The 27,486-nt window shown below is 45.9% G+C and overlaps 1 protein-coding gene across 2 annotated transcripts; it reads right to left on the bottom strand.

The window, feature by feature from the left end:
• Positions 1–987: 987 nt before the first annotated feature.
• Positions 988–17,361, bottom strand: MOSPD1 (motile sperm domain containing 1). 2 transcript variants are annotated; one of them, XM_030496789.1, is made up of 6 exons: positions 17,235–17,359; positions 11,227–11,483; positions 10,968–11,043; positions 7,539–7,765; positions 5,494–5,655; positions 988–2,067 (listed from the first exon to the last, which is right to left on the bottom strand). In XM_030496789.1, the coding sequence occupies exons 2-6, from the start codon at positions 11,378–11,380 to the stop codon at positions 2,036–2,038; spliced, it is 651 nt and encodes a 216-aa protein (XP_030352649.1). In that variant the 5' UTR covers positions 11,381–11,483; positions 17,235–17,359; the 3' UTR covers positions 988–2,035. The 2 variants fall into 2 exon arrangements, with proteins under 2 accessions (XP_030352649.1, XP_030352650.1); XM_030496790.1 differs by lacking the exon at positions 988–2,067 and adding an exon at positions 2,080–3,889 and having other exon boundaries at positions 17,235–17,361.
• Between the last annotated feature and the right edge of the window lie 10,125 nt (positions 17,362–27,486).

The raw sequence follows: 27,486 nt of genomic DNA, 5'->3' as shown, positions 1-27,486 counted from the left end.
GATTACAGAGTGTGCTGTGACCTCCCTGAAGTAGAAAGAAGTCACGGTTCACATTTGTCGCACTTTTTTTGCCCAAGCAGCAGGTTTATCTGCATGTGCCCAGTCACACTGTGCATTTCATCTTTATCTTGTATTGCTCTTTGCTTGCCCTTGAAGAAACGTTCACATGTTTTAGTCTTGGTTGCTGGTAATGTTTTATTATTGGTTTCTTTGGTCAAGGTGTTCTTCTAAGCCAATCTTCTCAGTCTACATTCCTTGAAGGTGTCAGTCATGGTCTGTGTCCTGTGGTCCCATTCCCAAGCTGTGTCCGTGCACCATCTGCAGGCATCGACACTTGCGATAGCGACTCAAGAGTTCCTCCATGTGGGATTCTGTCTCTTCAGTGCTTCTGCAAGAAAAGCACAATCCTGGAACTCCAGGATACGTGTGGAAAAAGGTGGGTTTGTGGTTGTGGTTTCTCCTTTCTTTATTGGGCACAATAAAACGTGGATCTTGCTGCATAACAGCAAGATGGGCTCCATAACAGGCTGATGGGCTGCACGGCAGCTTTGTCCTCCTACCTCGTGCTCCATTCCTCGCCCTGCTCAAGCAGCAGCAGGTTCAACCACCCCATGAAAATCAGAATGAGCAGCAGAGGTCTTAAAGAGTTAACAGCAAAGCTCTGGAGATCAGAGCTCAGAGAAGACCCTGTGCCCCAAACCAGTGCCACTGGTGGCTCCAGCACAGGCGCTGGAACACGGCGTCCACAAACCCGTCAGGAGCTTTGCTTTGTAACCAATGTTAATGTTTGACTTTGCCTCATCATCTGACACTCACAGATGACACAATCTCAGTTCTCCTGCGAATCAAACTGAAGTTACATTTTATTGCCCTTTAAAGACTTATTTGTATTGTATATAAGAAAAAACATACAGTGATGAACAACTTCAATTCAACCTTTCTCTTTTTGTTTCTGTGGGGTTTTTAAAGCAACACTTATCTGCATGGTTTCTTTAGCCTTGCATGCACAAGCAGGAAAGTGACCCATAACATGCAGGGGGGGAAAGAAGGTTTAATTTCCAAAATGTCATTTATACAGATCAGAGCATGTTCTATAGACTTAAGGAACAAAGATTTGTGTGTCTGAATCAAACACAGCAATAGAGGCCCTTCAGCAGAAATACTTCTCAAGTTCTCACCCATGAAATGTCAAACGAAGGGAAATACTTGTATGGAACAAGAGAAATGATCACCTGGAATATAGAACTGGAATTTGAGGAGTTTCTGACACAAAACCCCTGCTCTGTCTTGGCTGGGGGGTGTGTGGAGGAATCCCTGTGCTGCTCTACTTAGTTTGGTCTCTAACAGAGAAGAAATGGTGAAGGTTTCAGTGTGAGTTCAGCTTCTGTTAATGCCACTCGGGTCACCTGCACATGCAGCCTGTGAAATGAGAGGACCTGAGGCCAGGACTTGGCTTTACTGTCTCCAGTCGTGATACACAACGAGCACTCCAAGTGGCAATGCTGAAGTAAGGACGTGGAGAAGGAATTCTTCACCTAAAATTCATGGTTTATTTCATCGTTTCACGGATGGAATTTGCCATTCGCTTCCATGATCAGTCATGACTCTCATCCTGGGAGGGATACACAAGTGGTGGGCACCAGCCTCAGCACGTACAACCACAAACCAAATGACTGTTTTACAGAGGACAGGTTTTTGCCTTTGGAGTGAGCACACACCGATGTGAACATAGACTAAAAATAACAAATGTTGCTTTAATAAGGATTTTTTACAGTAGGCGGAGATATAAAAGTTTTCCAAATGATTTTCACAGGTATCACTGAACATTTCGTAGCTGTCTGATACAGAAGCACCCAAAAGTGCTTTGAGTCTTTCATTTATTATACATAGTTAAAATATATTACACTTCTGAAGGTATCTGAAATCACTGAACGGGTTTTGCTAGCATCTTAATGAGCCAAATGGGAGTAAAAGGCAGTCCACATTCATGATGTGAATATACAGTAAGGTGTTTGACATCCTAGTAACTCATTGCTCATGTTCTCAAAATAACCATGGTGATGAGACCTGAAAGACAAGAATGAACAACTAAATGCTTTAATTTCACAGAATAAAACATTTCAAATAGACACTTTACCCTGTCACAGGCCAGAAAATAAGGTGAAAGTGCATAGATACATGCAGAGGTTGTATGTACACTTCATTTAAATAGTAGAAGGATTGCTCCTAGTTGATGGAGTCACAAACTGCTTACAAAGGCTGACACTCAAGTGCAGCGTAGCTGGTACCTAAATGTCAAAGCAGCTCTAAATAATCCAAACAATGACTGAGCTCAGCCCTGGACAAGCTCAACCTTGAGCTTTTGACTGGGGCAAGTCTTAACACCAGCACCCAAGCCCCAGTTTTCCTGGGGGCAGTGCCATTCAAATGCTGACTCAGCAGTCAGGCAGATCAGCTGAAGGCTCCAGGCTGTTGTTTCTGCTCTGTGCAGAAGAGCTGATCAAAGACCAGTTCTAGACAAAGATGTGAAGCTTCCTTGTCAGTCTGCACTGGGAGCTTCCTACAGACTCTTTGTTGTGACCTTTAGGAGGGAGGAAAGCAAAACAGAACTGTGCTGATAGAGGTTAAAAGCAATTAAACCCAGATGAAAGCAGGAAACGTGGGGCTCATAAACCTACTTATGGCACAGTGAGAAGTTCACTTTAGTTATGTGCTGATACAGGAAAAAGTACAACTCTGCAAGTTCTTAGCCATGATTTATATTGCTCTAGGTGAAGAGGTGTATGGAAAACATGAGGGCTCCTTCAATTCCAGCCTGACACGACATCCAACTGGTAATTTATCAGTTCTTGGGCAATGTTCCTCTCCTGCAGGCTCAGATGGTGTTCATGGAACAGCCTTTCACTGCAGAGCTCAGCTGAAGCCTACACATCTCTCCTACCACAGATGAAGACATTTCTGAGACTATTTTACTGTCCTGCCACTACACAGCAATTGAACTCACTGATTTGGTAACGGTTTGAAGGTGGAAGCAGGGCAGAGCAGAGCTCTGACACTGCCTTCCATGAGATAAGCAATGCCCCCACTGAAGAGGAATTACAGGTCAGCTATTGCTTAAGGTCTGTGTTAGCTTGGACAGTTGGTACTGCCACAACTGCTGTAGGCCTTAGCCTGGATCACCTAAATCATCACAGAGCAGTAACAGAGGCTTCTGGAAGGTGCTACAGGACAGCCCGTACCACTTGTAGAGGGACTTTCAGGCCATAAAGGGTTTAACTCATTGCTGTAAAGCAAATACTTCTCAGCTCTAAGGCCCAGTTGATGGGCATTAACCTCCCTTTTCAATTAAAGCCACACAAGGCAGTTGTGCTTTGGTGCAAAGAAAGTGGTTTCATCTTCTCAAGAGCACTCAACTTCGTACACAAGAAGAGTTGCACATAAAGAACCTTTTCATGAACACTAAAAGTGCTGCTACCACAGGAATCAAAACCTGTAAGAACTTTATAGTGAAGCTACAAACAGGTCAACCTGTTGCAAACATATAAAGCCAAATGGTTTAAAGCTGTTGTTGGCACCAGCAGAAACTGGAGTCATTTTCAAAACTAGAGATAAAAACACAGCAGGAATTAGTGCAAGGTCTGAGAGTACACCACCAGTGGCTCAGGCAAAGAGCAACAAGTGAGGTTTCCAACTGTTTCAGCAGACTGACTTGCAGGAGTCAGTCAGTGAACTCAGTGTGTGTATGAACCACCATGAACTTGGGTCTTTTCCCACCACTACCTCACCTCTAGCTATCAGTCTGAAGCTGCCTAGCTCGTTTGCTGTAACTCCTCATTTCTGCCAGGTAGTGGGACAGGAGAATTGAGTTTAGTGAGACTGTTCTTCAAATCTGAAACAGTTATAGAAACATAGTCATAACAAATGAAACGTGCAACTTCTCTCCACTTGCTAAGTTAGGAGTCACAAAGCAGGAGGAACTGTGGCTACTGGTGCTCTCCTGGGAAGGGTTTACAACAACTTATTTCTACACATTTCATAGAATCAACCAGGTTGGAAAAGATCTTTAAGATCATCGAGTCCAGCCATTCCCAGCACTGCCAAGGCCACCACTAACCCATGGCACTGAGGCCTCGGCTACACGGTGTGTGAACACTTGCAGGGACGGTGACTCCAGCACTGCCCTGGGCAGCCTGTTCCAATGCCTGAGCACCCTCTGGGGAAGGAATTGTTCCTCAGCTCCATCTAAACCTGCCCTGGGGCAGCTTGAGGCCGTTTCCTCTTGTCCCATCCCTTGCTCCTTCGGAGCAGAGACCAGCCCCCTCCTGGCTCCATCCTCCTGTCAGGCAGTTGCAGAGAGCGATAAGGTCCCCCCCTGAGTCTTCTCTTCTCCAGACTAAACCCCCCCAGGTCCCTCAGCCGTTCCTCATCACACTTGTGCTCCAGGCCCTGCACCAGCTCCGGTGCCCTTCTCTGGCCCTGCTCCAGCACCTCAATGTGTCTCTTGCAGTGAGGGGCCCAGAACTGACACAGGATTCAAGGTGCAGCCTCACCAGTGCCCAGTGCAGGGGGACAGTCACTGCCCTGGCCCTGCTGCCACACTGGTGCTGATACAGGCCAGGATGCTGGTGGCTTCTTGGCTGCCTGGGCACAAGCTGCTCATGCTCAGCTCAATAATCAGCACCCCCAGCTCCTTTCCCAGGAGCAGTTTCCAGCCACTCTGCCCCACGCCTGGAGCGTTGCAGGGGGTTGTTGTGACCCAAGTGCAGGACCCAGCGCTTTGCCTTGTTGAACCTCATCCCGCTGGCCACAGCCCATGGATCCAGCCTGTCCAGATCCCTCCGCAGAGCCTCCTGCCCTACAGCAGAACCACACTTGGTGTCATGTGCAAATGTACCGAGGGTGTCCTCGATGCCCTCATCCAGATCATCAATGAACATGTTAAACAACACTGGCCCTAACACCGCGCCCTGAGGGACACCACTAGTGACCAGATGTGACACCATTCACCACCACTCTTTGGGCTCTGCCATCCAGCCAGTTTTTTACCCAGTGAAGAACCCACCTACCCAGGCCACGAGCAGCCAGTTCAGTATTTCAACTGCTTATGGAGAAGGCAGTGAACGGAGCCTTTCAGACCTGCTCCTCTGGGTTGGAGAGAGCAACAGAACAACAGAGGAGATGGAGGTTCTGCAACGGAGGAACTCCCTGTTTCAGTGTAAGAATCAGAAATGGCACATTCCATTCAGGTTTGTTGGCAGATGACTACAGTTGGCCACTTGTCAAATGAAAGTGAATTCACACGTAGGGGCCTGTATATAATAAATATCAACTAAAATCTGGTCTAAAACGCTTATGAGAATGAATTCACTCTGGCTGCCAGTTAAAACCTAAGTAGAGATGCAAACCAAAAGGTAATGTGGTGATTTGTATTCCATCAATCACTGGCAAATGCAGAAGCTGTAAGAAAACATTTACAAAAGCCAGAACACTTACCTAAAACATAAGCAGCTACTAACTTTTGATTCACACTTAAGCGGAGGTAGAGAGGCACCAGGGATTCCGCTTCCCCCAATGTAGGTAGCATTAGTGCTGCAATACACACTATTCCTAGGAAGACTGTTAGTAAACTAGGTCCCGACGAGGCAGTTCTGTTTTCTGAAAGAGGAAGGAACATCCAAGTGTTAAGGAACATCTGACCAAAATAAATGTTAAACATTATGCAAAAAACATTTATGGTACATTGGAGCTGCGAGATTTTCTGAGATTTTCTTATGCCTTTGGACTTTTGAGGGGGTGGAAAACAACTCTTACACCCACCCTTGTAAACCTTCCACATTTTGCTGCTCGCTGTTCTGATGCTGGAACTTGTTTTCACATGATTTCCCAAACCCCTCCCTCCTGGAGGAACAGAACCTGCCAGGCCCAGTAGCTACATACACACACTCCTGACAGCTGGATGCTTCAGCACAGCTTGAGGTTTCACCATGCATCCTGCCTCTATTCCCTGGTATGTTCCTTCAGTGATTAGTAATCGATGAGGAAACAACATCTAGAAGAGCTGCACAGGCAGGTAACAGCTTCCACACCCAGATCAAAACCTGGCTACAGCAGGAGCTCATGTTCTTGGGCCAGATGAGATTCTTTCTTTAGAGGATTCAAGGGCTGCACCTCCCTGAACCAGTTTAAATGCCAAAAATTAGTAATATTGGAATCTTATTTTAAAACCTATGAGGATGAACCACTCTGACAATGTCACCAGATTAAGGAAACACAAACTATAAAGGAACTGTCCTTCGTGCAGCTGGAATCTACCCAAAGGCACACTGTGTAATCTCTGGGAAGAGCTGTTAACATGTTAGTTGAATACCTCCAGCCAAATTCTTACATCCCATTGGAAACCAGCCAGTGTTTTTATCCAAGTTTTCTATCCTCAGAGACCAGCAATATGTGTCTTGTTTTAATTCCATAAACCTGTACTTTCTAGGTTGTAGGTTAGATGCAAAGCCTGCAGTTGCTTTGTTGGCTGTTTTGCTGTTAACAAGCAGTAGAATGAAGTCAATAAAGGTTTTAAGCAGAGGAACAGCATTTGGATCAAGACCAGTATCAGATGGTTCAGGATGGTTCAAACCCTCTGTACTGGAACAACTATCATGGTCACATTTTGCCCTGTGAGCCCAGAGACCTTTGTAGGCTATAACCATCTACCCCACTAACACCTATCTCTTGAGGTTGTTTGGTTTTGGTTTCATCAGAAGGTGTTTCACCAGCCAACAACCTATGTGTAACTAGTGAAACACTTTGGTTTTAACAAGAGGAACACTCTCAAAAGCAGGTTCACCTGTTTTCAGGAACTGATTTTTGTTCTTGTCATGAAAAATCAAACAAGTGACAAGAACATTTCAGTATAAATCAGGAAGAGTGAGGGAGACTGTCAAGAATTAGTTTAAATTCAGTTCTGGAACAACTTGGTACTTTTTAAATCTCCCCCTACCACTTGAATTTAACTGTTCAAGTCCAGGTTTTGCCCAAGACTGTTGATTCACTTCCTCATGTATGAAACATGCAGTTTCCAGACGATAACTGTGCTGTTCTGTACTTGTGAGACACACAGAGGAGACGGCACTGAACAAGGAGCACTTTAGAAGATGTTTCTGGCAATATTTCCTGCTCATCAGGAAATGGAGGATTAAAGGTTTGGAACTAACTCAGAAGGGGCATATGTTCTGAGAGAGCCCAAGGGGAAAAACAGCTACCACCCTTTTGCAGATAAACTCCCTTTGGCTGTTTGTGCACCAGAGGAAGGGAGAAGGCACTCTGCAAGTGACACACAACCACGGGGCAGCAAAGGGTCTTGATCAAGACAGCATTAGCACGACAGCCACAATTTGGGTTCTAGGCCACTATCATCCCCCAGTGATAAAGGCAGCGGCCTTGCAGGTATGTAAAAAGTATTGGGTTAAAATTCACTCTAGTCTTTCTAGTCACTCGAGCTGTTCATAACTGCTTCAGAAGACAGGAGGGTCAAAGGTTTCAGGTACCTGGTTGACACAAAGTCTGCTCAAAAAAGACACTTTCAGCCAGGTGTTCTTTTATTCGTTTCTCCTCCTCTTCCTTTTGCTGTTGTTGTTCCTTTGCAGATGGAAGCAGAGTTGCAATAATCTCCTTTTTCCCTAATGCTTTCCTCTGGCTCTGCTCAGACACTTGGAGACGGAATTTATCTATCACACCAAAGTAAGCAGCCCGAACATCTCGGTGACGGATCACGCTGCAGAGGAAAAGCACATTTTCAAAGACAGGAACTAACAAGCAGCACTTCTCTTGTGGAATTACATCCTACATATCCCAGTGTTTCCTCTCTTCCCACCCTACACAGATGCAATAGTTCAGATCCCTGTTATCTCCTCCATCACTCCATGTGCTTGAAGATTTGATCTTGTCTTCTCTCTCCCCTCCTTCTGTTTGCTCTGGTTCCCAAATATATCTGCTCCAATTGGCTGGCCAAAAGGAACAGTTAATTCTCTATCTTAAGCCCACCTTTGGCCCAGCTGCCAGTCGGCATGAAACATCAATTACCTGCATGATGCCTCCTCCCTCATCAAAGTTGTTTGATGCTGGCCAGTGATTTTAAAAGGTATGGGGGGACTGGACAGGGAAGCAGAAAAGTAGAGCTGCCAAACACGTGGGCAGGCGATGGCCAAAGTCCAGCTTTTTGAGGAAACCAGGCTCAAAGCTTTACAATTATACTTTCTGAGAAGCCAAACTCATTCCCTCTATAGACAAGAGCCACCAAGATGCACAGGCATTTCAGAACCAGAAGCCCACTAAGAGCATGTAACAGTGCAAGTAGAAATGACAGCCACAGATCTCCACATATATCTTTCACCTTTCAGTGAGTAAATCTGGGTAACCACAGCAGAGCTCTGTGCTGACAGAGCTTTGCTCTCAACCTAGCTACCTTGAGCACAGTTCACAGCCTGATCTGGAATGCATGATACTGCAGATACTTCACTACCTACCAAGAGCTACACCAGGTGTAGCTACACAAGCTACAGTCACAACTCAGGCTGCAGGGTAGATATCCTCTGAGTTATAGCCAGTTATTTTCTTGGTAAACCTTCTCACTGTCCAGCAATCACTCTGTTGCTCAACTGTTTTGAATACACTGCCCAAGATGGCTTCAACAGCAAGACAGGGTGGGAGCTGTTGCATTCCTTCTAATTTTATGGTATTCCATGGGAAAAATGTATGTGGGACTTACAAAAGGCACAGGTTTAAAAGAACACTGCTCAAAAGCACACAGACATCTGAGCAGCGCTCTGCTCAACTGCCTCCCCTCTGCAGTTATGATTCATTACGAAAACACATCTCTAGCATTAAAGAGCTGTAACATTCAGGTTCCAACTCGTATCAGCTCTCAGGGTTAATACGGATTTGAGTTATTTTTCCAAAGTGGAAAACTCGTTTTTTGTGAAAGGCTATTCTCAATTTCTAAGCTAACAAAAGCTAATCTGGAAATACACCTCCACACAAGTGAGTTGGCTTCAAGAAGGCTGCCATCTCCTGAGGGGAAAAAAATGATTCCACCCTTAGTAATACAGGATAGTAGTCTTAAACTGCTTCAAGAAACCTATCTTTGTGATAATACAGACATTAAAATGCTGCAAGAAACAGATTTTTGTGTTGTGGTCTTCATTTAAACGAACTATATCAAGATACCCACAGTCAGTAACACAGAGCCAGTGCTTGTAACTGGTATCTGGTTTGAATTGACTATCCAACAAGGAAGCAGAGACAAGTCACCCTCCAAGCAAGAAGGTGCAGTACTGTACCTAGGTTTATGTCACTTTAGAGGTAAAAAAGTGTGCTTATGACAGGCTTCCAGTGAGCTGAGTGTTGGCTGGGCAGCTGCCTTCACTAAAACAAAAGGGTTTTCCCCCCTGACAATCCTAATTCATACAACTCTCAGCAGATTCAACTCTTCTTTCTTCCTTCAACACTTCCTTTTCATTTTCTGTTTCTACTCTTAGTACCATGGGACTAACTACCAACCTAAACAGAATCTGTGCATAATGCTGTGCTTTGAGAACATGCATCTGCTGCCAAGCAAGGAGATATTTTCTGCAGACCCCTATAAACAGCTACATTCTCCTGTTTCTTTTTAGAGCCCATTGCATAATTGGAAGCTCTGTAGAATATCTGTTTATCTGGCAAATGGCCACACTTGCATAGTACTGCTCAGAGCCCAGCAGTCAACACTGCCCTTAGACAGCAACCATTGGAATAGGATGGGGGTTCTCCTGGAAACAGTTTTCCCTTGGCAACATGCATATGTCTTATTTTCCTTTCTTTAATAAAAGACATTTGTTTAAGATTAACCAAATGTCCTCAAGCTTGTGTAAATGTCTGCTAAAGGCTGGAACAGCTCACTGATACACTGATATATTCTGACCTGTTTTGTTCCATTTGTAGGATTGTTGCCCCTGCCCACTGAAACCTTTTAGTTCCATGTTTTAAACTTCCTTTTTATTCGGTGAGTCCTTGGAATTTTCCAAATTACACCTAAGGAAGGCAGTCTACAGGAAAGAGCCATTCCCCAAGCCCAGTATTATTTATCTGACAAAAGACAGATCCTTCACTAGTGGAGTTTTCTTCCATGGCCATTTGTTAGCCAGAGATCCCAGAAGGTGTTACACTGCTTGCAAACTTCTATTCAGAAAGCTAAAGTCTGCTCTGTCAGGTATTTCATACTTTCTTCGGCTGTACCTCAGCACAGAAATAAGGTGCCAAACGGAAGATGCAAAGAAATTGGGCTAAAATAGACTCAACTTTCAATTATAGCAGCCTACAGACCCTATACATTACTGTGGTCACTTCTCATTTTCTCTGTTACTGAGCTGGGACCTGACAAGGGGAACAAGTAAAGGGGAGACAGATCTGAGAACAAGAGAGGCCATCAGGGTGAAAGGTGGGCAAAAGTACCTTTACTAAACATGGCCCAGGAACGTGTGCTCAGCAGAACTCACATTTTCATTCTGCCCATCTGCAAACAAGTACTTCTCACACAGAAATCCCCTGTGTGAGGAAATCCCTCCCTGTGTGAGGGATTTCTGTGTGAGAAATACTTGTCTGCAGATGGAGTCTTGCTTTTCTTGTCATTTCTAACACAAAAGTGCTCAGAGGATGCTCATTTTACTCTCACCACTGGTTTACAAACTGTACTGCGTTTACTGTTTATGCCTAAAGACAAATTAAAGAAGGAAGTATGACCAATATTGTAATACCTCTGCCCTAGAGTGAAAGAATGGCAAAGACCAGACAGCCACAAGAATATAGGAGATTAGGATAATACTATATCCAACTTAGTTGATACTATGCATGCTGTCATTTACTACCTCTTAAATAATAAAAGACATCAAGATAAGTCAATGTTGTACATTAGAAAAGAAAAACAACCAACTTTTACTTACATATCAACACAGCACTGAGGCTTCACTGCACCAGTAGCATCAACCACCGCATATTTGCTTGGAGTTGTACAAAGAACTGCAACAGAAAGGACAGGAGTGGTAACAACTCATGACTTAACACCTCACCAACTTCACCAACAGATACACGTAAAGATACGAGTCTGGGTTTGTCACAAATGTGCTTTGTGACATGAATTATAATTGGACTGTTCAAGATCACCAACTAACCCTTAAATAGAACTTAACCTAAGAAACCCACCTTTGAATTTTAAGGCAAACTCATAGGGGTTATATAGAGTCAACACCTGCTTGTGTGTTGACTGGTCATCTGCATAAAATATAAGTTCTGTAGGAAAAACAAAAACAGGAAGATTTCCTTCCACTAACTCTGGCTGTCTTTTTTGTTGCTGCATTGGCACTGAATCCTCCTTGCTGCTTCTTGGGTTCTTATGGTTTTGTATCCTCAGAGACTTCAGGTTTTGAAGCGTTTAAGAATTCCAAAGCATTTTGGCAATTCTAAAGGGAAAAAAAGGGGGGAAAAAAGAGAAAAGGCAAGAAGATTATTTCCATAAGTCTCTACTGAGCTGAGGCAGTCAATAAAGGTGTAAAAATATACAATGTGATGCTTGGTTATGAATCTACCTCTACTTAAATTCCTTTCAAAGTACAGAAATATAAGAAAAGATTTGCATCACATTTCCATCTATGTAACAAACTGCTATGAAATAAACTGATAAGCACTTCTTCCAGGTATCATGGCAGCATTTTGGGGTCCCAGCTCACAACCAGGGTTGCTTATGCTGGGTCTCTGCAACACAACCAAACGATGGCAAAAATATATCCCATCCTTACAGATATCCCATCCGTGCCTTGGGACAGCAGAAGTGAGGAAATCCCCATTTAGGCAGGAATCTCTCTGCAGTGGTGCCCTTCCCGGATGAGGGGTAACAACTTAGGCATCTGCTCACACAGGCACTGAGGTGTGCCAAACCCCAGAGACTCAGAACAAAAGAATGGGGAACACCTTCATGCCTTGTTTAAACTAAACTCTTGTTATGACTGCATTATAGTTCCTGGGATGAAGAATACCAAACAGATTTGGGACTTACTGTTTGATTATTTGACCACCGCTGTCTCTAACCAAAGTACAACCATCGTAATTCTCCCTCTGCCACCCCCCCCCCAGTTCTGTTTCATTTTGAGTGACGTTCCAGAACTAAAACCAGAACCCATGACCCGAGCAAGCAACAATCCCAAATGTAATTCATAAAGGCCAGACTCCCAAGCACACGTACCTCTGACGACAGACAGAACAAAGTGAAAGAGCTACTTCTATTCTCCCCGCCACCCCAAGAACATCATGTTTTACTGTAGCTCCTACAGGTTAATTATCAACCTGGAGATGTCCTTTGAGACTCAACATTATTCTATAGCAGAAAATAGTGAAAGAACAAAAAGTTCCTACTGACTCATTCCTATTTCCACGAAGCTTTTTAAAACAAGGTCCATCTCAGCTGTTCTGCAGCCTAATAAACTGATTTAGTTGTACCTTAAGACATTTAGTTTCTGAATTTTCTAGCCACGAACAGCCCTCGCATTATGAACAATCAAAACCAAAGGCTTGTTTCTGCATTCTGAACATCATGACGTTCACATTTCCAAGCACCAGATACATGTCTCATACTTGAAACATGACCCAAGTTGAGGTGTTTACCAGAGTACATCTGTCATATCTTCAGATTTACAGGTTCTGATTCTTATTCCCAAACTAAACTTTTCATTCTTTATTCCAATAGCAACTCTTCCTTGTAGAGTTGAAATTCACAGTTCTCCCTGGAATGTCTTCCCCCAAGATCCAGTTTCTTTTCAGGGCACAGGTTTGTTTCCACTTCACTGAAATGCTGCTAATAATACGCTGAAAACAAATCCCCAATGCTTGTGTTCCAAGCTGATGTTCTGCTACCTTATTAAGAAGAGTCCAGAGAAAGTAATAGATCTGGACGTGGCAATTTGGGTTTGGAGTGCTGCTTGGAATTCTGTTGAATCCCTTTGGTTTCAGTAGAATTAAACTCTGGAATCACTTTGTGCAGCAAGTGTAAGCGTTAGTTCTTGAACGACTTTATGTACAACTACAAAGCGAGAATCATTGTTCCATGCAAAAATCTGATGACTGTATGAGGAGCTAATGTGGAAAACCTGCCAGCTCCCAGGAATGCAAAATGACTTCTGAAACTTCTCATAGGCAGAGGGGTTTATTTGTTACAGCAGTTAGCTCGATGCAGTGAGTGTATGTTTGAGAACCAGAGGTTCTCATACATATCTATACTGCACACATTGTGCGTAAGAGAAACACAGGCAATCTCTGAAGCCAGCAGAAGTGGGTTTTCTTCCCCTAATAAGTGTTTTAAACTACTGCTAGGCACTTTTGAGTGGCTATATTTAACAAAATGTTTAAAACGTTATTTCTAATAACGAATGCTATTTTGATTCTTTAGGTTTTTATTTCAACACTGCACAAGTTTCATTCCGATTCCGGGTGTCAAACCACAACTCGGGTTTCTTCAGCTCAGCAGCAGCATGTGTTGAGGGGTCCAAAATCCCAGATCACCACATCAGTGGAGGTGTGGATCACTAACCCTATTAATAGGCTCATTTTCCTTAGACACCTGTTGAAAATCCCAGGATTCCACAATTTGCAAGCAGAAAACCACCAATCTTAAAAAAGTATATCCCGTTATTGCTTCCTTTTCTTATTTGACTTGGCTGGATAAGAAGTTACCACCCAAACTGGCAGAAGTAAAAGCTGGCAAACCCAAGCCTATAATAGATGTGCTCGCTGACACAGCAGTGTCGTTCAGGTTATAAATTTCTGGATTTCTAAGCAAGCAACCTTTTTGAGACAATCCTTTTTGGCTTGGAAGTCGCCTTATTGGGATACTTCACCAAGTGCCATCTGTAAAAGGGCTTTTCCCAAAGATGGAATTATAAGCTACACACGTGCTTCAGAGATTTGACAGTTTAGTATTAATAACAGCATAGCTTCCATACAGCACTTATCAATAGGAAACTGCAGAGACTTTTACAGAGGAAGCCTGTATCATCAGAACTTCCCTGAGGAGGTTAACCCTCAAGCAGTGCTCATGCAGTGTTGGTTGGCAAGAAGCTCCCCACGACCCAGCTTCAGTGTGCTGGGCTGCACCCCCAGAACATGAGCAGCAGGTCAGGGAGGGGATCCTGCCCCTCTGCTCCGCTTTGGGGTGACCCCTCCTGCAGTCCTGATCCAGCTCTGGGGCATCAGCACAAGAGGGACGTGGAGCTGCTGGAGCGAGTCCAGAGGAGGCCCCGGAGCTGCTGCGAGGGCTGGAGCAGCTCTGCTCTGGAGCCAGGCTGAGAGAGCTGGGCTGGGGCAGCCTGGAGAAGAGAAGGCTCCTGAAGGGGAGACCTTAGAGCAGCTCCAGCGCCTAAAGGGGCTCCAGGAAACCTGGAGAGGGGCTTTGGACGAGGGCCTGTAGGGACAGGACAAGGGGAATGGCTTTAACCTGCCAGAGGGGAGATTGAGATGAGCTCTGAGGCAGAAGCTCTTCCCTGTGAGGGTGCTGAGGCGCTGGCACAGGGTGCCCAGAGAAGCTGTGGCTGCCCCATCCCTGGCAGTGTCCAAGGCCAGGTTGGACACAGGGGCTTGGAGCAACCTGCTCTAGTGGAAGGTGTCCCTGCCCGTGGCAGGGGTTGGAGCTGGAGGAGCTTTAAGGTCCCTTCCAACCCAAACCAGTCTGGGATTCCATGAATAAGGCTATGCAGCGGGCTGCCTCTGGCACCCCAGGCAGGCCATTTACAAGAAACACAGCTGCCGCTTTGCGCACCACAACAGACTCTCACCACGATCACTCAATGCTGTAGTTGATAGTCACCGTGATGACTTGCAGAACACAGAGGTAAGCACAAACCACGATCTGTGATCTCAGTTCTGTGACCTCCCCAGTCTGGGCTCCTCCCAGTACTGCTAATGGAACTCCTCACTGGTGCAGGAATCTGTCCAACAGAACTCTCATTATGGGACACAGGCCAAAGAGTAACACCTGAACAACGCCAGCTTGCTTTCAGCTCACTTTGAAGCCCAAACAATCACCATGGATATCTTTTTTAGCACAATAAGGATCTTTCCTCCCTTAAGTTACTAAATATATACTGCTGGTGTCACAATAGCACAGATCTGCCAGCGTTCCCTTTGAAGTCCCTTCCTTCATAAATTTAGACAGAGAAAAAACACAAAGCGAAACACAACTTCTCTCCCGGGTCAGAAATAACACTGATTGTGATTTGGTTTTACTTAACAAGTATCTGCTGAGAACATAAATCAAGTGAGGAAGTTTGTTGTTCCCATTTTAACTTCCAGCAGCCTCATCACCATGGCTTCCAAGTTCATCTGTTGGATGTTGGTTTTCTCCTCACAACTGCAAATAACTCTACAGAGTGTCATCTGGTAAACACTTTATTCAGATGAAAACCTCTTTACAATCAGTCTCCACGTTCTCCTTTCAAAAACTGTTCAATTACAGTGTAATCTACTTCTGTTCTATCTCACGATCTGTGCTCTAAACCTACACTATAAGCCTTTCTACACTATATCCTCAAGAAAATTGATGCCTTTTGAGTGCATGTTTACAAAATAAGCCACAAACTCTCCTTCAAAACTCCCTCCTGTGTCGAGCTGAGCAATTACTTTAAGCTCCACATAAACACAGCACTGCATCTTGAGCAGATCTATCCACATTTTGTTTCCCCAGAAGGTTTTGAAGGCCTCACCGTGCACTTACGCAAACCAATGTTTAAACTACCTGCAATTATTTGGGAGAGTCATCCAGTGCCGAGAGCATGGAGCCAGCAGCCAGGATGGCTGGATTCCATTATTGTTACCTCTGCCACCGACACTCCATGACCTTGAGCGAGTTGGTTAACCCCACCTCAATGTGCTGATCTAGGAAGGCACATGTCCTGCAAAGTATTTCAGTAGGTGGACAGTCACATTTAAACTGGCAGAACTACACCGATACCTCGTGAAGCCTGGGCTGAAATATGTGACTGTTTACCTCTTACACGGTGGCCAGAAATGCAATTAGTAACTGTCTCCAGGATGCTGTGAAATGAAGTAGTCTCAGCGCGTTACCTATTAGTACGGATGACTACAACATGCATAAATCCTGCTAGTACTGACAGTAAAATTTATTAAGACCACGTTGGTTCTTTTCCTTTATTTTCTCAAATGCTGAAAAGGTGGCAATAATACAAAAACAATGCAACTAAGAGCTGTGCAAAAGCAGGGCAAAATGAAATAACTGCTGTGTGCTGCTTCTGATCCATTCTGCTGTATTGCTCAGAAGAATCCTATGTGTAAATCCAAACCTCAGCACTGTACCGGCTACAGGGAAGAGAATTAACTGTATCCCAGCTGAAACCAGGACAGGGTGGAAGCGTTTCAAGGGCATATCTGCTTTAGTCTCTATTTTCTCACTTTCGGTTTGTGTTTCATGCACTAAACCGAAAGACGTTTCGTGCTCCTCAGCGCTACGTGGCCTTTCTCCCTGTCTCACACCAGGTCCAAACACTTGTCTCGAAAGCCAAGATGCCACAGATAACCGAGGAAAAGGCTCCTTCCCCCGAGAGCGGCGGGAGGAAAGGCGTTCCGACCCCACTACCGGAGTGCACCTACCGAAGGCAGAGAACCACCAGTAACTGCACCCACTTAATTGATCCTCTTTGTTCTCCGGCAGCGAGCAGCACAGATAAAGGCTGAGGCATCCGCGCTCTAAGGGCCTCTCTCGGCAGCCGGCGCCCTGCCCTGCCCGTGCGATAACGCCGCAGCACCTTCGCCCCGCACCGCTGCTCCACCGACCCCTCGGCGCAAGTTCAACCGGGCCCGCGCCCCACGCACCCCCCCAGCGCCCCGGCCGGGCTGCCCGGCTCCCGCAGTAACAGCGGCCAGGCCGGGGCCTCGGAGCGCGGCCGCTGCCCCGCTCCTCCTCACTGCCCTGCTGAAGGCAGGGCCGCGGGCGCCGGGCTCCGACAGCGCTCCCGCCCCAGCGGCACGGCGAGAGCTGCCGGCGGAAAGCCGGAGGCGAGGCCCGGCCCGGCCTGTCACGGCCCGTCGCTGCCCGGGGCCGTCTGCCCAGCCGCGGTGTGGGGCGGTGGTGGTGGTGGTGGTGCCGCTCCGCTCCGCTCCCCCCCGCGCCCGGTCCCGGGTGTCGCGCTGCGCCCCCCGCCCGAACTCACCCTCCGGGGCCGCTGAGGTGCGGGCTCGGGCCCCCTTTGTCCGCCCCCCCCCGCCTGCTCCCGTCACTGCAGGCAGCGCCGCCGCTATGGCTACCGGGAGCGCGGCGGCTCCCGCCCGGCACCGCCAGGCGTCACCAAACCCCGCCCCGGGCCCGCACCGATACCCGCCCTCCTCTTCTTCTTCTTCCTCCTCCTCCTCCTCCTCCTCCCCCCGCCGCCATCTTGGGGTGGGCGGGTTGCGGTGAGGCGCTGGGGCTGTCCCCGGCTTCGGGGCTTGTTCCTGGGCTGCTTCCCCGCCGGCAGCCCCGGCTCCCCTGTGGTACAGGAGGTGGTTGTAACAATAATTTACCTCATGGATGGTTTCTGAGGCACAACCCCTTCCCGAACGGGTCCCCGGCCCCTTCACGGCGGTCGTTGCCATTGACCTTGGGCCGTGCGGGTCCATCGCGGCTCGGGTTCCCTTGGCGCGGTGTCGCCGATCCCTCACAAACCCCTCGCAGGAAGGGTCGGTGTGGCCGTGAATGCAGAATAAACCCGCTAAAGAGGCGAATATGGGTCTCTAACCACACAGCAGTGCAGCTCAAATGGGGCGTGCTGTCCCCATAAGCTCCTTCTTTTGCTGCTTTGTTCTATATTCCTCTTATTCGTGTGTTTTTATTAAACTCTTTGTGGACTTCAGCTCATTTTATGCAGTATCCACTATCAGCTTGCTTTGGTCTTTTTCCTGACTTGGGCTTTTAAGCCCTATATAATTAAAAGACTGCATTAGCATAACCACCACCTAAAATAATCTCCAACTTTAAGATTATTAATGCAGCAAAATATTTTTGTTGCAAGTCAGGTGAATAATTGAGATTTACATGAAGCCATCCGTTCAGCAGCACTGCAAAACCTTGTCCCCATTACCAGCCTTCGCCCACCAGTGAAATGAACACAGCAGCCAGAAGTGTTTCACAAGAACAGCATGAAACAGTCCAGGATGGGAAGTAGCATATTTTATCTATTTAAAATCATGGGAGACATTAAGTAAAATGAAACATAAAGACCCATTTTGCAACTTGGCCAAGTGGTGTGTATGAGCATTCATCTTTTCCAAGTACTACCTTCTGCACGTCTAATAGTTGCTCATAGTTCATTAACAGTTTCAGTCTTAGAGCCAGATGACAGAATATTGCAGTTTTATTATAGATAGAAATTATAATCTTGTCAGAATTTCTGAGAATGTAAAAAATGGCCAAAAAAAAAATATATTTCTTGACAAGTGTCACTCAGCTCATGGTTTAACATTTCTGTTTAAAAATAAAGCGGAATTCTTGTTTTGAAACAGACTTACCAGCCTTCAGCCTTCAGGATACATTCAGAAGCTTATGTTTTGAGCATTACTCAAATGGAGGGTGTTCCTGATTTTGGAGACCTGGCTCAGGAGAAGCTGCAGATATAAACATGTTCCAGAGATATTCAAATTCATAAATAAACAGAATGATCACATTAGAAAAAAGCATAATTTAAAATGGCGAGACTTAGGAGCACGTTAGTTACCCAGGTTGGCGTTTTCCAGTTCATCCAGCTCATGTACAAAGGAGGTTCAAAATCCCTAAAATTTAGCAGGGCTTAGGTCTCCCTTTATGAGTTTTCCAGAAGTCAACTTCGGTTTTAATATCACACATTTAATAATGTTTGCATCCACTGTAAACCTGCTGAAGATCAGGAGTCACACCAGTCTCCTGCGTCTTCCACCCATCTACCACTGCTGTTCTGTTGTTTCAAAAGCCCTGTGTTAACTCCAACTAAATGTGAAACATTGAATGCCTGGAGAAGAGAAGGTTCCTTAAAGGGAGACCTTAGAGCAGCTCCAGTGCCTAAAGGGGCTGCAGGAAACCTGGAGAGGGGCTTTGGGCAAGGGCCTGTAGGGACAGGCCAAGGGGAATGGCTTTAACCTGCCAGAGGGGAGATTGAGATAAGCTCTGAGGCAGAAGCTCTTCCCTGTGAGGGTGCTGAGGCGCTGGCACAGGGTGCCCAGAGAAGCTGTGGCTGCCCCATCCCTGGCAGTGTTCAAGGCCAGGTTGGACACAGGGGCTTGGAGCAACCTGCTCTAGTGGAAGGTGTCCCTGCCCGTGGCAGGGGGTTGGAACTGGAGGAGCTTTGAAGTCCCTCCAACCCAAACCACTCTCGGATGCTACGATTATGCTCCATATCCAACATTACTAAAGGTACATTACTAAAGGTACTAAAGGTAAAGTGTGCCATCGCTATTTAACCAACACTGACACACGCAAAAATACTACAGAGCCACTTGATAAACTTACTGGTGCCGAGGTTTTTGGTTTGGGGATGCACAAAGCTGGCTGGGCACGGTCCTGCTGCTCCTCTCGCTGTGCAGTTAAGTGCTTTTTGTGGAATAAAAAACCATTGAGAGGATGGATGTGAGTGTGCCCACATGCCATGTACTGTGGGTAGGCTGCTCATCTGCCATGTGGGAGATGAAAACTACTGCCATGTGTGGCAGAAACCAGAATTAGATCTGTGGGAAGTTCCTTCCTTTGTCATTAGCTTATTGTTTCTTTGGCTTTCTCCTTTTTGGGCTACTTTATTTTGCCCAAATAACTAATTATTCCTGGTATTGGAGGCAGATTGAGTTTGCAGTCCTTGATACGATGCTGGTAGAGCAGGGAAAAGATGAAAGGAGAAATTGTGGGTAAAGAAGTACTCAGAAATACAGATGCAAAGGAGCGGAGACACAAGATGCAGTAGAGAATCTGCAACAAGTTTGTCAGGTCACTTTAAGTGCAATCTGAGGCGTAAGAAGATGCTGTTCCTGGAGCTGATGTTTGGTTCTCTGAGGTTTTACTGACTGTAGAAACCACTGTGAGTTCCCTCGGAGCGCTGGCTAGTCTTGTGTTATATAAAATATTGCCTCCTTCAGCACGAAACCTGAGCTTGGAGCCTGCACATACGCAACGCTCCTCGATGACTCTGGCGGTTTTGGTTGCTGTGGTGATTATCCATCTGTTTAAATACTTCATCTGGGAGATTCTCAACTCATTTACCATGGAGAAGATTGTCTTCAGTTGTGAGAAACACTGCATTAGGCCTGATTCTTGTAATTTTCACACTTGATTAGCAAAACATTCCACTTGATCTGCCGTGGTACAAGGACATTGTGTACTGTTTAGATACAGAGAGTCTGGTTCTGTGGTCACCGCTGGCCCTGTAATGTTGGCACATACATGGTGGTTGTGCAGTTCAGGAGGATGACTGCAACACTTGAGGAGGGGCCTCAATGGATCCTCATCTGAAGCAGTTACACAAAATCACTTGTATTTTTACAAAGTCTGATAGCAAAAGAACTCAGGTGCAGCCAGGAGAGAGCTGAACATCCCCATCCCCATGGCAGGGGGCTGGAACTAGATGATCCTTTCCTTGGGTCCTTTCCAACCCAAATTATTCTATGATTCTGTGATATATCTGAGTCATTCCTACAGCTTTTAATGCATTTAATTCTTAATAGTGCACATTCTTAATGTGCTCTTTTGTTTTTTCTTGACAGTTGCTTTCCCCATGGCACAACATGGCAGATCCTCTTTGACTGAAGTAACTCAGGAAATGGAGTGACGCATCTGCGTTTCCATCCACACCCATGTTGTGTTGTTTTCCTCTTGTCCCTCTGTACAAAACGATTTCAGTTTTCATTCTAATTAATATCAAGTTATTAAAAAAAAGTCTTCATACTTATTTTTCATTTTAAAACACTATCAGAAGAAACAAAACACTGCATCCAAACACCCACCTTAAAGCAGCATGCATGTTCTGACTTACAACAGAATCAAGAATTGCTCAACCTAAGCTGTCCAAGCTGTTCTGGTAACTTTAATTCACCAGTAGAAGGTTTGGTTGGGGTTTTTTTCCTTGCTGATGTGCAGATTGTGAGCCCCCCTCCCCAGTGGCAGCATGCTGTATTCCCATTTCATGGCACTAGGGACTTCAACGTTCCAGCATGTAGCTTTTTGTGTCAGAGGTTAGACTGTTTGTTTTTCTGACTAATAATGTGGACCTTGGGAGCCGCATATCTGAGCACCGTTGAGGAAATATCTAGACCTCTGTTAAAGTGTAATCCCTCCCAGGGCATGCCTATACAGGAGAGTAAAGACAGCTGGAAGCTCTCTCTGCCCGTGCTCCCCACTGGCTGGAGGCAGGCCAGTTCCACCTTAAGAAGACCTTTAGCTCAGCTCTCTGCCCATGCTAGTGGTCCCTGAGATGTGGCTGTGGACATGGAGAGCACAGCACGCCAGAGAGCTGTATTTGCTGCAGAACAGATACAATTATTTGGGGAAAATACAGCCTAAAGAGTAGGTGTCTTTAAAATACTCAATGTAAACAAGGGCAGGTTTCGTGCTTGCTCATTCTTGAGAACAAAGCCAGTGTAAGATCTAAGTGATCATTCAAGTCCCTCTCAGGCCTTGTACTGAGTGAATCTTGCCCAAAGTATGCTTGCATTGCACTTCAGACAGGTATCGGGGTTCCCTTCCTCGTACAATTGCTGTCTTCATGTGGGAGCCCCTAACACGCATCTGGATCCATGAAGCTGTATGAAGGAAGCTGTAATTGAGTCTTAGACACCATGGCATTCATAATAATTTAGAAGCCTCAGAGAGAGCAAACATTTAGAGCTTTAGAGACAGTCATCATCTTCATGAAGTGTAGGATCTATTTCTGCATCATCTGTGGGACCCTGCTGAGAATCTCCATTGTCCTGCTCATTGGAAGGCTGCAGCCCAGCATGGGCTCTCCTTCTTTCAAGCATGTGCACGTGCATCTCTTATAAATAAGCAGTTATGGTTATTTCATTACACCCCTAATAACATCTCTATTTCATTTTCCTTCCAAAGATGTTTACTTCAGTGCTGACACATATTTATAATGTCAAATCTCAAAAGTAAGAGGCTATCCTGTCAGATTTACAGCTATTATAAAGTAAGATGCTATCTGCATACCAGTGGTCGGTCGGAGCCTTACCAACATTTCCCCTATTATTACTGCCTAAGGAAGCAATAAAAATTTGACATTTACCATCGGGAAACACCTGCAGGGATGAAATTAAAACGAGATTATATGCTTATCAGTTAAACGTTACCAAAGCAAACTCTTTAGAGATTAACATAAAAATCAGGGTTATCAAAATCTTATTAAAAGCTTCACTTAATACATATTGCGCCTCCACTGCTCAAGCGTTCTCTGTGTGTGACTTACTCAGTCCTTGTGGGGCTGTGCAGAGGGGAGGCAGAGCAGCCTCGCTGATGGCTTTGCTATTGTCTTAGCAAATGCCTACCCTGATATTTAGATTTGTCTTTAAGAGCTGGCCACAAGTGTCATTTGTCCTTCTCTTTCTGATCCCAGTCCCGCTCTGAAGGGCTCTCTGCATGGCACGCTCTGTTCATGAGCATGGCGCCAGGGCATGCTCCAGGCTCCCTCATGGAGTTCTGCTGGGAATGACTCTGGAAACCACTCGTGCTTCCTGCTGAACTCGTTCCTGATTATGGTCAGCAGGACAAAGACAAGGGATTTAAAAAGCTGCGAACAAGGAGCTGCTGTTGCTGCTAAGCAGATGGTCTCGTGCTTAGTTGGTGCAGCCTTTGGTCCATTACAAACATGCTCCAGAGAAGAGAGATGTGGGAGGTGATCTATGACCTGGAAATTCAAAAAGCTGCTGGATTTCAGCTTTGCTGACACCACTGATTGGGCAGTTTATAGTGCTGATAATCTGCGTGCACTGACTTGAAGAGGACGCCATCAGCACACCCGGTGCTTAGAGTTTATTTCTCCATCTGGTATTAGGTGACCCCTTTGGCTCAGGGCATTAGAAGCAACCTGCCTTGGGCATGTTCTGAACTGTGTATGGGAGGGTACAACTCAGCAACAGCCACATCCTGAGTTACTTACATGAAGGCCCAGGCCAAAAAACCCCTCTGATTTTGGGACATCCTACTGAGTTTGGTGGATCTGGAGAGTGTGACACTAATGGGAGGTTGAGATCATCGATGAGGTGAGTGTAAAATAACTCATGTAGTTTACCAAAGGCCAAATTCAGAGGGGGATGAGGGAGTATCACACCATGGTTTCATTAAGACATTTATCCTGAAGACAAATATGATGGCTGTTTTTTCCAACCCCACGCCATCTCCTCTGTTGTGGTGGCACGGATTGTAACGTTTAGTTAAGTGAATCAGGCACATGAGGGGGGAATTCAACTTAAAAAAACCCCCAATAACATCTGAGGCTTATAAAAACAGACAAAACAGAGCACGGAGCAGTGGGGTGGGGGATGCAGAGCCAAAGCGTAGCCAAAGATGAAGGGAGTAGAAATAGCTGGACCTTGCTTTGCAGGGAACTGAAAACATGGAACCATGGCCTCAGGTCTGAAGCAATCAGTGTGCTGGCCCAGCTGATTTGCACTGCAGTAGGTTAGGGAGTGTTCAAACAAGGATATCCAAATCAGAGGGGTGGTAACCTATTGCAGGGTGATGCTCCCCAGCCCCTGGGCAGGCTGGGGGAGGACTGTGCTGTCAACACAGCTGGATTGGGGAGGAGATGCGTGTCCACAGACAGATCCGGGCACTGCCACAGCCCAAACCCGTCCTGCGTGTGCCCTGCTCCCCAGAGCAGCGTGTTCCTGTGTGCCGCCGGGACATCAGCATTTTGATAACAAGCTTCCCTTCCAGGGGAGGCAATGGACATAGCTGGGAACTCCGGCAGAAGCCATGGGCACATCTGAACACGGGGTGTGAGCCTGCGTGCTTGCATTTTATTCAGACAGATGATTGTATGTAACTTGGAAAGAGCTGCTCGTGCCTCTTGCTCGAGTTCCCGGCTCTGAGCAGCGTGAATTACAGAAATGAGGGGGTTAAGATTTCATTTTCCAAAATGGATGCACGTTTTTGCGTGTACATCCCTCTATCCGAGATGGAGAAACTACTTGACCGTAGTCTGAATTTGCCAGTCATTATGCTAAGTAATTCACTTCTACTGCCACTAGAGGTATAACATTCACTTGAGCAAATACCAAAGGAAACATTCACTTGGAAGCCTTGCCCATATTAATATTTCATTTTTCAAGCGGTGTTTTTGATCTGGGGTGGTTTTGGAGACCTCAGCCTACTTTCCCTATTCCTTTTGGGCAGCCTTGCTTTTATTGAACTGCAGCTGGCTACTCAGGAGATGAAATGCCACTTTGTGATGAAAGGGGACAGGATTGAGTGCTCATTTAAACTGCATAAAAAGCTAAATTATAGTATCAGCCATCATATCAATCATTTGTGACTGCCTCATGTGCGAGCTTGTACCAACACATTTGTAAGTCTCATTCCACACCGCTTGTTGTTCTGGAGCAAATTTACATTCACTCTGAAATGCCAACATAACAAAATTTGGTTTAAATTCATTTCCTTTGTTTTTTTGGGGGGTTAATGAACAATTCTCACGTATAAGCACCCTTTGGAGAAAACCTCAGTGGGGACAAGGACTGTGATGAAACTGCCACATGTCCCTGTGCTGGCAGGAGAACTGCAGTGTGATCTGGGCTTTAATTGCAGCCCTGCAGTGCCTGTGCAGGCTGCGAGCAGCACAAGGGCTGGCTCGGCTCCGTGGTGGTGGCTTTCTGAGGCGGGGAAGCAGAGGCTGGCTCAATTCTGCTTAGCTGTGACCCTGCTGGGGCATAATGAAGCTTGTTCACCTCCTGCTCAGCCCTGCCGCATGAGTGCAGCACTGCGAGGTGCCAGCTGAGGAGACAGCGTGGGGCAGGGAGGGGATGCAAGCCCCCAAAGCAGCCTTCCTGCCATGTGCTCCTGTGGGGCTGCACCCACCTCGCCCCAGAGAGAATGGGACAAACCAGGAAATCCCATGATGAACACTGGAGGGAGAGAGCTCTTTCATGGGTTATCATAGTCCTAGAATCCCAGCCTGGTTTGGGTTGAAGGGACCTTAAAGCTCATCCAGTTCCAACCCCTGCCATGGGCAGGGACACCTTCCACTAGAGCAGGTTGCTCCAAGCCCCTGCGTCCAACCTGGCCTTGAACACTTAACTTGCACACTTAAGTGAAGTTTAGTTTGTTCAAGACGTGATAGATTGAAATGTCTGTTTTCATTTAGACTATTGCCCGACAGCCCGGCACACACCGTGTTTATAGGCACTGTGCTGCATGTCACAGTAAAATGATTTTGAAGGGAAAATATTGAAACTAGACACCAGATGCTGTCAGGATTTTTGTTTCTCTCCTAAAATGAAATGTTTGAAGCATTTAATTACAGTAAAAGTGGGAATTTGATGGGAAAGGTGTTTCCAGCGGAATGAAGCACAGGTCCTCATAAAACCTCTGGCCTAGTGCAGCCTTTGGGTTGCTCCTGTCCCCTGTGCTAACAGCACAGTTCACTACAGACAACATATATATTGCGCTTGGTGTGTTCTTATCTTTAGTTTCTTTCTACTTTCTGTAGTGATGCTGATAAATTCACTGAAGTCTTATTACACTCACAAGAAAGTTCTGACTAAGGGAAGCAGTGTACAATTGGGATACTTTGGATTATGTTAGGGTAAAAGATGATAAAACGGTGAGATAAAAATCAGATCCACTGAATTCATTGCGAAGAACAGCACTGCTGTCTGACCTTACTTCTGCCCTATACACAGCCATTAGCAAGGCTGTGCCGTTTATTTACAGCTTCCCCCTCTTGCACACACAACCCGAGGCAGTAAACTGCATTGCAGGAGTATGTCACAGGAGCAGTTGTGTTCACACTAACGTTACCAACATGCTTCCTCCCCAAAACCACGACGATGGGTGGCAACGTTTTATGCTTTGCCCACAGTTTTGACAGCTCTTCCCAATGGCTCAGTTCAGTGTCAAGTTGACCTTTATGGTTTTCACAGTTACATAAAAAGGATGAATGAGCAACAACAAAAGAGGAAGGCTGGGATCATATAACCTTGAAAGCTGGAACTGCCTGCATTTATACTTTACTATTGGAGGGAGGAAGGCAGCACTGGAGGCTGGTGAAAGCTCGTGGCTGTAAGGAAACAGAGGTTCTGCTCTGTATTCCTTCTATCGCCCTGTGTAAGTCATTTAAGACCAGACTGCAAATGTCACCCAAGTGAAATTGAAAAGGCAGAAAGTAAAGTTTTTCAAATAAACCCCAAACCTGTAACCAATAATCCAGACTATGGCCACTGGTGAGGAAAAGGAGGCACGCAGCAAAGGGGATTTGTAGGGACAAAAGTGCCTTTAGCTCCTACTGAGCAGACTTTGATTTCTCCCTCAGTGAATGCAAATGAACCACTCGTACTGTGTGAAGCATGTTGGATACGAGTTAATTTATATGACTATTAACAGTTGGGTTTAATGTTTGTCACCAAACCAAAATATTGGCAAGTAACAGGACAGCATCGCTGCTTCTGTCGTGCTGGTTGCTTATGCTCCCCCCTTTAGTTTCTGCTGAGATACAAAAGGCTTGATTTTCACACAAACTAATACTTTAATTATTGCTAAAGCTGTATGACATGTCCATACCTGTGGCTGGGTAGAAGGGTTTCGCTTTGTTCTGATCCTAAACCAGATCTGGGCTCATTTGGAGAGCTTCTTCCCACCTTGGGTTTAGCTGCACCTTCCCTCCTTGCTCTGCAGGATTTTGGGGTGGATATCTGGGATGGCTTAAGCCACTGCATAAAGTTTGGATCCCCTTAAAGGAATAGCAAATAGTCCCTAGCCTTTGAGGGCAGAAATTCGTACTTTCTTCACTGGGTTCTCTGAAAATGGACATGTTTGTCCCTCCCTCCCAAGCCTCAGAAGGAAAGGGAACCTGTTGGGGAAGCAGCAGGTTGGCCTCGGCGCTGCTCAAGCTCACTGAGTTTTGTTCAGGTGCTGTACCTGAGGCCTGCCTACTTCTGATTCTGACCATTCCTCAAACACCTCCAGAGCTACCAATGCAGAGTATCAGCATATGTAAACCTGTGGGGTTTGCTAAAGCAGTTTGCTTCTAGTTTCCTTAACCTTGGCAGCAGTAAACGGTTGTGTTTTCCAAGGGAGGGCTGAGTTTCTCTGTATGTTTGTCGTACGCTAGCTCTTGGTCTGAGACTTTTTCTGCTATTGTCTGTTAAAATTTGTTTTATGGGCCGTGTGATGCAGGGACTGATGCTGAAATCCTCCCGTGTCTTTTGGAAATGCAACAGAAGCAATTTCCAGCCCATGTGGCAGGAAATCTGCAT

This window comes from Strigops habroptila, chromosome 9 (assembly GCF_004027225.2).
Source record: "Strigops habroptila isolate Jane chromosome 9, bStrHab1.2.pri, whole genome shotgun sequence".
Lineage (NCBI taxonomy): Eukaryota > Metazoa > Chordata > Aves > Psittaciformes > Psittacidae > Strigops > Strigops habroptila.
Note: the sequence above shows the minus strand (reverse complement) of the source record. Positions and strands in the feature narration are given on the sequence as shown.

Excerpts from the sequence above, each read along its gene's own strand:
- MOSPD1 (XM_030496790.1), bottom strand. The coding sequence starts at position 11,380 with ATGCAGCAACAAAAAAGACAGCCAGAGTTAGTGGAAGGAAATCTTCCT. Across the intron at positions 7,766-10,967 it reads CCTCAGTGCTGTGTTGATAT|CGTGATCCGTCACCGAGATG; the intron begins GTAAGTAAAAGT and ends TTTCCTCTGCAG. Across the intron at positions 5,656-7,538 it reads GCAGACTTTGTGTCAACCAG|AAAACAGAACTGCCTCGTCG; the intron begins GTACCTGAAACC and ends TTCCTCTTTCAG.